Below are 11,962 nucleotides of genomic sequence, written 5' to 3'. Positions count from 1 at the left end.
GTGAAAAACAGCGTGTTTTAAGAGCAAAAGGATGCCTTACTCAGTATTAGCTTTGCTTTCTTAATAATTTTCTCAGGGAGTTTATTTCAAAAAATATATCACGTTTATTAAAAAAAAAAATACTTAGAATGTCCTTCTATGTGCTATCCCGTGTCTGAAGTTCATTGAAGATATATCGTATGATGGACAAATATTAAATAAAGGATTAAAGAATTACGAATAATGAAAGCTACCTGTTATGTTTATTTGCCTTTACTAAAAACACATAGCTTATTGTCATTTATTTACAATTTAACCAACAGTTAGTGCTGATTTTTTTATAAGCGGTTCAAGCCAGACAGAAATATTTAGGATTCTCGAAATCCACTTTTAACCTCCTTCATGCAGCTCGTTCAAACAAACACTAGCAGTGATAAATGAGACAACGTGAAACATCTTTTCGGATAGAACTACTTCAAGCCACAGGCACACACTATTAGCTTATCTGGCTACTGACGCCGCCCCACATAAGCAACACCTTTTCCCCGCCCCTCAGTCCCCGCTCCTCCTCCCTCACCCTCCCAACCTCCGGCTCTGCCTGGGCACAGAGTTGCCACGCCTTCTCTAAATCGTAGACTGGTCGTGCAAGCTTCCAGTCTTGCCATTCAGTGCTTTTTTGTCTTCTGTGACAAACTTCGGTTCCCTTAGAGTTTGCCAACTTTGAGTAGAAGTCGGTATTACGTATTAAGCGCAGTGAAATTCAAAAAATAACAGTATATTGCCCGCTATTCAGCTAAATACTGCCTCTAGAAGGAAAATAACGTGTGTGCGGTAGAAGGTTTAGGCTGGTGTGATTCGTGAAGTAAATGTAGTTGTGAACTGCAGCTTCGTCTTTACACTTCGCTGGACTTTGAAGATCACAAAAGTGTACACTTGAGAAGTATGAGAAGTCACCAGTTAACACCAGGAAAGGTAGCCGGTCTTTATTCAGCTATCGTCCCTCTGTCCACGGATCCTGTTTCCCCTCCCATCGCAGAGAAGCTCAGGAGTCCGTCGTACCAGGGCGAAGGCTGGGGAGCCACCGTCCAGGAGGAAATAACTGAAAACTCCATTCACAATCTGCATGGGAGCAGTCCGCACCTCAAACAGCAGCAGCAAGAGTCGTCTCTTGTGATCGCCCGCGTTCCCAAAGGTATGACTTATTAGCACAGTTATTTTGTGGTGCGACTGGAATGTGCTTGTCAGATTATAAACCACATAACCTAAAAACAGTAAATGAAAACGAAGTATGGCCCTGACTGCTTAAAGCTGACAGTACTGTATAACGAGCGACGTAGGCTGCATGTTGTCCTGAGTCCTTTATTAAATTAAAGGGCAAGTGCTGGTCTGGGATGGGTGCAGGAAAACCTTCCGATCTCACCAAACGTCTAGTGAGCGTTCTGACTTGAACTGGAATCTCGAGCTTTGGTAAAACGTCATTTCAGTCTCCTGGTGGGGTGTGCAGGATAAAAGATAATAATAATAGTTTTTTACACTTACGGAAAGAGTGAATGACAAATCAGGATAACAGCTTTCGTTACTCGTATTTTTACTCATCAGCAGTCCGCTCGGATTCCAGCTAAGATAAAATATTCGTTGATGTTATACGTGCAAAAAAATGACACGATTGATAGGAAGATCGAAACAAACAAGTCCCGTTATATGTAGCTAGTAGAATATATTAAAACAAGCTAGGTGTAATACTATAGAAAGAGGGACAACTCGGCATAAAAATGAAATTCTCTCTCCAGGAAAATGGAGAAACGTTTAATTTCAGTATCGGACCTGCAGACATTTAGAAAATCCATTCGAGCAGCGTGGCTGTGTTTCCATTGCCAATGCCCGCCTTCTTTGAGTTGTGATTGGAGAATCCCGGCCGTCATTCTAATGTTTTGAATTTTGATTGGTTGCAAAGGGCTCCACCGGATATAAACGCTTTTTAAACTGGAGATGAGATACTGATTTATAAAGTCCTGTACGTTGCAGTGTGATAGCGATTTGGTAATGCTTTTGCTTAAAAGACTTAACTCAAAAAACACATTTTATACAGCACAGGTTGTGCATAATTAACTGTAACTTAATTGTATACCATTAAATTTGTTTTGCGTCACTGTGTTAGAGAGTGTCCCGAGATGGATTTGTGACCCATCCAGTGATGTTACTGCTTTGCAACTGATAGCAGCATAGCCTCCGCGCCTGGATTAAGTCGATTGGATAATGTATGGACATAATTTTTTATATATAGGAAGAACACTCTTCACAGTTTTCAAAATTCTCATGTAGTATGAAAATAATGATGGATTTAGAGTATTTTGTTGTTTAAGATTTGTAAAACTGTCTTTGGATCTGTATACATTGAGGTGATTTAATTTGCACAAATTATGTTTACATGATTGCATTTGTATTAAATTTTGCTACATTATATGTATTAGAGGTTGTGCAGTTGTTTGTCCTTTGCTTTTGGGTTGGTTCCTGCCTTGTGCCCAATGTTGCTGGGATTAATTTCACATATGCTCACTTTAAGATTTTTCACTGTTTCAATAAACTATATCAAGTTGGCCTATAGTAGTCCAAGGGGAGATGGGTATAAACGGTAAAGGTAACTGCACGCAGCAAACAGCGCTTTGAGATAAGAAAGGCCACTAGCACTGCAGTCATAAACTTAGAGTTGGGAGCTAAACTATGCATCTATTACATTTTCAAAGTTTAAGAGGAAGAAGAAAAATAAAATGTATTCACGTTACGCAACACCCCTCTTTCCAAAGCACTGACAGCCATGCATGAGAAATGAAGGAATACAGTAATCCAAATGTAAATAGCAAAAAGTATTTACGTAGTGGAAAAAAGTGTGCTGTTTTGCCACAATGAAACACATTTGCCTTTCTTTTGTCTGATAAATGGAGCTGTTTTCCCTCCATGTTCCAAGCATACCTTTTATGTGCTGGTTTTCACTGTAGATGTTCTTTTAATCTCTAAATAATATATTGCACTGAATTAAATTACACGCTTACATTGTTCACAATCCCATCAGGAAGAACTTAAAAGACTGCTGTCATTGTAGTTCAATATGATGTGTCAGCCCAAAAGTGAAATGGCCTTTTATTAATGGTAGCAGTGTGAATAATGTGCGCAGAACTGTAGGAGACATACAGTGACAACAGAAATGGTCATTCTATATACATAAACATTTCCTTTTATTTTTTATAGTTGAACAATTTGCTGCACCCACATTCACCCTAGCTGTCCCCTATAGTGACGTCTCACCTGTAAATTGGCAGTAGGCATCACACAAAGCTACAGGTTATTTAATTAAAATCACAGTCATTTCCTTGGATGGTAGATTGTCAAAAGATATTGTAAAACTCCACGAGTACAATCTTCAATGACAAGTAAACAACTGTGAATAACACAGAGTTTTGAAAAGAATTAGATAAAGAGGTATGTAAGAACTAGAATGATGATAGCGGTGGAATTTTTTTTAACATTTAAAAAGTCATCAGTTAATGCCTGCATTTTCAATTGTGAAACCACCCAGATATGACAAGTACTGTATATTTTTAATTGACATTATTTGCTAGAAGTATATTTAACCCAAGTGTTGGGTAGATTGATGGTTTGTAGGGTTGTGCTCTGTGGTTGTTTGGCTGTTGTTTAACATAGTGATTTGGTTTTATTAACATTCAAATAAATGTAAAAATAACAAGGAAAAAAAGAGTTACTGGTTTACCTTAGCTGTGGTTAACTAAAAAAAAGAATGAACAGATTTCCTCCCTAAAGTGTTAGATGCATGGCATTCCTTTTTTAAACAATTTATTACAATGGAAAAAAATAATTTGAATACATCAGACTATATGGTGAATCTGAATTGCATTGTACTACATCTGTCAGTTAATCAAGACTGAATTTTTGGAAGAATACTAGAATTTGGCGTTGATCTGTGCAACCTGCTCCTCTATGTTAACTGCCTGTTTGTCTGAACAAATTACAGTAAATGAAGCAACATAGCTGTAATTTTGTATTTAAAAAAGTGGCTACTTCAAAAGGATTTAAACTCTGCCCATGTACAAGTTCGGACTGTTCAAACTATCCCTGATTGTTCATTTTCAGGTCAGAAATCATTCAGCGGTTTCCAAAAAAGGCCCCTCTATCACAGTTACTTAACACTAGTGACTGCATAGTTTAGCTAATCCCACATATAAATTTCTTTTAGAGGCCTTCAGACCCTCGTTACAAGGCAGTGTGGCTTTGGGGCTAAAGTGTTTCATTCTCCAATTTAATCACAATTATTCTGTTAACTCTGAGCAGATCACTTAAACCTGTCTCGTCACTAATTATAAAAAAATAAATCTTTAAATAGTTTTACTATATTGATGTTTCATATAAACAGTCAATATGAAAACTAAATTGGTTAAATTTTCAAAAAAGTTGAAAAAATTTCCAAAAATGTATTTGTTACTTTGGCAGCATTAAATTGGCCGCATATGAGTGAATGTGATGTTAAGTGGATCAACGTGCCATCTTGGGTTGGTTCCTGTCCTGTGCCCGATGCAGCTGGGATAAGTTTGGTTTGGTTTTTTTTCTGGAAATTGGAAGAAAATATATTGGAATGTAAGTCAGTCACTTATTGTGTAGTAACCTAATGTGATTTTAATAAAATAAAAACTTTGCAAATAGACTAATCATGCGTGTTTTATCCAGTTTAGTTGTACATTTTAGGGAAATAATACACTCAGTTTTAGAAGAATCATCTTCCACTTTGTATTTTTTTTTAAATATCTAAAAAAGTAATAATCATAGAAAAAGAGTGAAAATCATGTTTAGTTTACTCCCAAATTCAAAGTATATCCTGGATTTTGTAATCTGTCAAATTTTAGTGTATATGTCCCCTGGGCCACGAGGGGCAACCACCCTGGATAATGAGGGGACCACAGGGATGGAGCAGGGAGGCCCAAGCCCAATGGGGCCCGTGACCACCGTTAGGGGGCACCCCTGAGCATCGTGGAGCCCGGGAGATCGGCACTTCCGCCACACCTGGGAAGGTGGAGGAAGAACCTTCCAGGGAAGTGCCACTGGAAGAACATCAGCGAGCACCTGGAGCATGTCCTGGTGGCTATAAAGGGGGCTGCCTTCCTACAGTCGGAGAGCTAGCTTCTGGAGCTGGAGGTGGATGAAGCTCCAGCGACAGAAGGAAGAAAGGCGGCCCATGGGCATTGGAGAAGCCCGTGTGTAAGGGTGTTTGGTGCGGGAGCACTGTGTGCTGTCTGGGACTTTTGACATTATTAAACGTGTGCTTTATGAGGTACTGGTGTTTGTCTGATGGTGTTCGGGCGACTTCTCACAATATATATTGGCGGGCAGCCGGGTCCCATACCCAGCCGGGACACCCCTTTGACACTGGATCCGGTGGAACACCCATGGGCTACACCCTACGTTCCCCAGAACCCTTGGTGGCAGCCCCCCTGGGTTGCATTGGGGCCACAATGGTGGAACACTGGTGCTCATCCCTGCTGGGGGAGCTGCATGGCTTAACGAACCTGAAGTAGGTCAATGAGCACCTGGAGCACTTCCGGGGCTGCTATAAAAGGAGCCTGCAGCCACTGGAGTCGGGAGGAGGACGACGAAGCTGCCTGGGAGGAAGAGTAGTGGAGGAAGAAGAGTGTGGTTTGGGGTGATTTATTTTGTGTGTTGTTTTGGGACTGTGTTGGGCCTGTGGGACACAGGGAAGACGTGCCCCACAGCTGAAGAAAAATAAAAGTTCTTTTTGCTTTGTTTTATAGCACCTTTGCCACAATATGTATATTTGTACAACAAAATAATTCATTTGGTAACATTTCTGCTGTTAAACCAATATTAATTGTAAAAGCTACACACTTCAATTATGAAAAATAAGAGCATTAACCTCTAAATTTGACGTGACTTGGTAAACCACATAGAATGGATTGCACATACCTATCCTAGAAAGTAATAGGGGCTGCACGTATTGAATCCAGAAATTCTCAGCATTAGTGACTTTTATTTCTTTTTTTACCTGTAAATGAGTCCTACTACTATATTACACTAGATTCTTACAGTAGGTTAACTTGAAATATGAATTATAATATTCTGAAATGTACTCCATTTTCCTTCCATTGTCCAAAGACCAGCAGGTAGGGTGAATTGCCAACACTAAATTGGCCCTTGTGTGTGTTTGGAGTGTGGGCGGGCGTGCGTGTGTTCGTCCTGGACTAGCACCTTGTCCAGGTTTGTTCCTGCCTCAATTCCTATGCTAGCCGGGGTAGACTCCAGCACCCCCTACGGCCCTGGTCTGGAATGAGAGTGTTAGAAAATGACATTACATATTCTGAAATAATTTAGGGTGTATCGGTATTGTTACTGAAATCACAACAGTGTTTAGTCTCATATCTTTCTCAGATAAGTTACTCCTTAAGATGCAACATCTGTTTTCCAATGACAATGGCACAGTGGTTAGTTGTCTCATACAGCAAGAGACTGGGTTCAGGTTCCAGCCTGATCACTTTCTGTGTGGAGTTTACATGTTTTTCTTGTTTCTAGACGTATTTTTCTCCCATTTCCCAAATGCAAGTGTGCTAGGTTGTTTTGCTGCTTTAATTTGTTCTGGTATGAGTGGGTGTGTGTGCAATGGTCCGGTGCCATGATCATTATTAGTTCTTGCCTGTGGCAGTTGAGATAAACTTCAGTCCAACACAGTCATGAAGTGGACCAAAGTAGGTTTGAAAATTGATTGACATACATTTTTTAGTGAGCTTAAAAAAACCTTGTAATTCATCCCAGTGCTTATAGGAACCTTTTAGAATGAAGTGTTCTAAAGTACAATTAAACCAGTTTTGTGATCTTATTAGCTAGACAAAAACATTCTTAAAAAGACGTAAGTCATAATCCTGGATTCTTTTAAGTGCAGAAAAATAATTTGTCTGATCTAAAAGACTATAGGAATTGCTCATCTAATTTTATATATGGAAACTTTAAGTTCTGGTCTTGGAATGCTGTTAATGATATAATAAAAAGGCACACATATGATTAATTTAGGGTCACTATACAAATAAACATGTTTTTGGGATGTGTGAGGAAACTGTAGTACCTAGAGAACACCCACCCAAATCTATAGAGGAATCAAAATTTCAGACAGCAGTGTTGCTGGACTGGGATCTAAATGCAGGTCCTTGCAGACGACGGGCAATAGCACTAACTACTGATAAGTCATGCCATCCATCCAGCTTTTAACAGCTATTTAAAGAAATGAGATCTCAGTAATCAAGGTTTCTGTAGATTAATACTGAGATCTAGTACTTAAAAGGTTATCATAAGTATAAGTCTCTTACACTGAAAAACTATTTAGATCATTTCATGCTTCCATGTCAGATATACAGAAAATAGTAGCCTAAGTTGATAACATAAACTTTGACCACTAATATATCCCACTTACAAAACAAGGCAACTAATGGTCCCATATAGACAACAAGCTGTCAATTTATGACATATAAAACAACATTATTGACTGTTTAGCTTAACTAACCCTGTATGCGTAAGCACTTCATTAGTTTTATTATGTTAGTCATATGCTGAGATAAATTAGCATGTCTTGTACTGTATGTTTGTATGTTACATACAAACAAAATCACTCAAGCAGGATTCATTTTGGAGTTTTGTTGTTAGTGAAAAGGAATGGGTAAAAAATGGGTTAAAAAAGAAACATGGTGAATTTTTGAGTGATTCCAAACTGTTTCCCCATTTTAACCCTTTATTTTTATGTGACAGTTTTATATATGGGTATTTCTTTGAACCCCTGTCTCAAAGTCTAGCATATCGAAGTCATTGCTTTAGTGTTGCACATACACTGGTAATTGATGTATACTATTTAAGGAAGTAGCCAAATGAGGACCTGTAAGGCATCTGAAGGCATCTGTTTCTCAAACTACAAACTCTGATGCAATTGTGCATCTGAGCCTTTTCTGTGCTTCTTCTTCTTCAAACCTGGTTAGATCCAGATTGCCCTCTTTTAGTAAGACAGCAGTGAATGACTTAGTTTGAAATCCTCAGTTTCAAGACATTCTGTCACCTGGAATAACCTTCACTTCACAACATAACATTTGACTAATGTGTATCTTGACAAAGCTGTTTCATTTTAGCCATTTTAAACCCAGAATTGAACTTTAAAGAATGCTAATACACTGCAACTCAAGGGAAGACAATTTACTTGCTTTATAGAATAATAGCTGTGCTCAATTAAAAAAGGTTTCTCTAATAATCAGTTACCATTTAAAATGATTAAGAATGAGATAAGAGTTTGCTGTAAGGACATTGGAGCAATGCCAGCCAAATAGGGGGCTTTGCATTCATACGTGAATAATAAATTATAAATCAGTCATTTCAAACAATGGTAGCCTTTTGAAAAATAAGTAATGCCTTGGCTGTATTTTAGATTATTTTAAGGGTACCTCGATTAACAAAAAGTAGTCATTTCTATCAAAAGCATGACATTTTGTAGGTGATTCCAAACTTTAGAAAGCTAGTGCAAATAAAGGGGCACTCTAAAAAGTATAATTACATAGGCAAACTATGACTGTTTCAACAGGGCAGAAGATGCTGGAAAATAGATCTAATCCTGTGTGGTTTTTTTTGCAGAAAGATTCTAGTAAAGGCTCATCAGACGGTAAAAATAAAGGAACATTTTGCAAGATTCAGATGGCAAAAATCAGTGGTGCTTTGTTAAATAGCAGGTTGCAGCTACCTGTTTCACAAATGTTAGTCAGTGTACTGTTATTTCTGGATTTCACGTAATTGGGTGTTTCAGTGTATTTTTACATTGGCATTTAGTCCTGAATTTCTTTTATATGGCTGCAAGTAAAAGATAGTATAAATGTGGTCTGGCCTGGGGCTTTTGAAACAAAAAGGTGACCAGAAGCCAGACTAACCTTTGTAGGTGTGAAAGGGTCAAAGATTATGAAGGGTAGTATGGTGTCTTAGTGGCACTTGAGGTCTTGTTTAATTCCAACATTTTGGTGTTCTCTATTTAAAGTATGTTGTTATTATATGCTGTAAATCTAATTTTTTATATATATTGCAATTTATATCAACTCTGGTTCCTACCAAAAACACTTAGAAGAAGTATTAAAACTCAAAACTGACATACTAGTATGATGCACAAATGCAGCAAAAACAAACCTGCGTGGAGGAAAATGTGGTTTCTAATTTGTAGCCTCTCCAAAATTTTGGCTTCAAAATAAGTGACCTGCCACGTAAAAGAACACCACTGGTTTCTGACTTGCATATTTAACACGTTCTTATTGTTTGAATGTATTGTTAGCCAAGACTGGATCTAGGACTAAACCCCGCACCCATATTGCCTGCAGTCAGAGTCACTGACGTTTGAAAGCAATGTATGTATATCAGCACACGTGAAACTCCAAAGGGGTCCCAGGGTATACCTCTCTAACCCTCATCTGCACCCCGACAACTACCCTATTTGATCGAATATATTTTATCAGCACATTTGAAATTCCAAGGGATACTCTTTGACATTTCTGGCTGTACCACTAAGCAAAGCAAGCTAAAACTGGTTCTCCCATTAGTCACCACGCATTGTGGTGTTGTGGTTAAGCCTTTGGACTTCAAACCCTAAGGATGTGGTTTCAAATTTTGCAAATGATACTATAACCATAAGCTAGTCACATCACCTGTCTTTACTTAAATTGGAAAAATAATAAAAATAAGAAAGTAATCAATTGTAGCTTAAATGTTGTAAGTTGCCTAGAATAAAGGCATCAGCCAAATAAGTAAGAATAAAAGATGATGATGCCCAAATGCAGTTATCCATCAACTTGTGACATTTGGCTTATCCTCTGAGCCAGCTAAAGTGACGTTCGCCCTGACCCAGCTCATCCCAGTTTATAAGTGGCTAATGTTTTGTGATATTTTTTTTTGCGAGGCTAACCTCCAGTCATGCTCTAGATGACCAAGATGCACAATGACATGTCCCGACATATATGGTCAATTACAAAAAACACAAAATGAGCAGAAAAATCCTATGTATGCGTTGTGTATAGTAGATTAGAGATCTTTGTTGTCACTTACACTGCAAAGGCATAGCAAAATTCTTGTGCCACATGTGCGCAAGGGGGTAAGGGTTGGGTAGCATATACAGGCAAAAATATACATTAAGACCATATTATTATAAATACAGTAAGTAACTAAGAGTACATGTAGAAGATAAATAAGCACAGTAAATAAGAGTAGAAAAAACTGCAGGAAGACTAGGTAGATGTAAAGGTTAAAATGTACTACACCATAGTTTAAACTGTACTATGTTAGTATCTATTCCTGATTTATATCGTTTATTTAGAGTTGAACATTTTGGGATTAAAGAGACTCGGATTTTTACAAATCGTTCTTATTCAGATCAGCCAGAAGGCATCTGGTAAAACACAGAAACCAAAAAGTTAAGTGAATGAAATACCAGAAGGAAAGTCGAATATATTTTTTAAATGTTGGTTCACTTTTTAGTATTCAAGATCAGTTATATATTTTACGGCGCATATGTATTTTAAATTACCTACAAACGGTGTTGGTAATCACGAAAAAAAAGCAAAATAGCCACTAGCCGTAAGCAACATAATGAAGCTATTGTCAACACCTTTGTCGGATGGACACGCTCACCTTTCCAGTTTAAGCCTGTGGCGACCGACCAGCTTTTATTTCTTAAGATGTGTCTCGATCAGCTGGGTTGGAACTGGCATGCAGTGTTTTGTCAGCTGACGACGGTAATGTTCATTTTATTTCTCAATGACTGCTTTGCATAATATCTTAAGTCAGGTGCATGAAACCGCAACCAAAAAAGCTATCACCTTCCTGAAAGCCGTGCATTCCGGAGTTTTATCACTTTAAAAATAATACAGAACTATGTATGTATGCAGCATTTTGGTATTCCAAGTATATGTCGCACCACACCTAGCTAAATTATAACTGGCATAAAAAATGTCTTGGCTTAGAAAGGCAACATGTTTGAAGAAGTGTACAAGCTATTGTGGAAGTGAACTTTCGAGTAACGCACTGCCAGCCAGCAAGCCACGTAACTCCTCTGCTTCAATAACGTGGGTAGATGTTGCGAGCAGAAGCCAAGAATCCAGACGAACGAGGCGCTCATTGTATTAAAAGAGGAAAAAAAAAGGTTTTAACGATCTGATGAATCCACGTGTTTTTGTTTTGCGCACGTAGTGTCAAGCACAGCCTAAGGGCAGTTGTTTTCATGCCGCTCCCCGACAAGTGCCAGGACTGGCCTCATCCGGCTCAGCCCGGTCTCAGGCGGCACAGCGCAGCTCACGGAACTCAACTTCGCAGTGCTGGGCGGAGCCTGATTTTCAAGTCTGACAAACGGACTGGCCACTTCCCTCAATGGCACGGGACTTCACTTTGACACAGTCTGGCAAGAAACATCTCCTCTGAAAGCGAAAGTCGCACCATGTACTTCAGACACAAGCTAACATATTAATTGTTAAGCGGAAACAAAATTAATCATCAGGGGGTAACACGTGTTTATTTTTAGTTAAGAGCGGAAGCACGGTTGCCCAGTGGTTATCCCCGGTACATCACAGCTCCAAATCCCAGCGTGAGGTTTGCACCTTTTTGTATGCGTGGGCACCTGCTTCTTCTCTGATGGGCTACTCAAAACACTGCAGGTTGGTATTTATTACCCCCGTCACTTGAGGCTTGATTTTTGAAATGGAGCGGTTGATGTTGATATAGTTAAGGGATCCTTGTTCTACTTAAACTGGATTAAAATGCGTCAGTAAAGAGTTGGATGGAAATAGAAAAAGAAAAAAGTTAATACACAAACACGCAATAATAACATTCCATGGTAAAACACAGTAAACATAGTGTACTGTATAATCCTACCTTTTAAATCGTTTCCTAAATAGAATTTTCAGTA

General features: G+C 38.6%; 1 protein-coding gene across 2 annotated transcripts in view; it reads left to right on the top strand.

The window, feature by feature from the left end:
* Positions 1-604: 604 nt before the first annotated feature.
* The window catches only part of LOC120527292 (ran-binding protein 3-like), a 47,844-nt gene continuing 36,486 nt past the window's right edge, over positions 605-11,962 (top strand). For both annotated transcript variants that reach the window (XM_039750536.1, XM_039750535.1), the window contains exon 1: positions 605-1,171. In XM_039750536.1, coding sequence (XP_039606470.1) covers positions 922-1,171 — 250 coding nt within the window. In that variant the 5' untranslated portion in view covers positions 605-921. The remainder of the gene's footprint in view (positions 1,172-11,962) is intronic.

This window comes from Polypterus senegalus, chromosome 4 (assembly GCF_016835505.1).
Source record: "Polypterus senegalus isolate Bchr_013 chromosome 4, ASM1683550v1, whole genome shotgun sequence".
Classification (NCBI taxonomy): domain Eukaryota; kingdom Metazoa; phylum Chordata; class Cladistia; order Polypteriformes; family Polypteridae; genus Polypterus; species Polypterus senegalus.
This window is presented reverse-complemented; position numbering and strand designations above follow the sequence as displayed.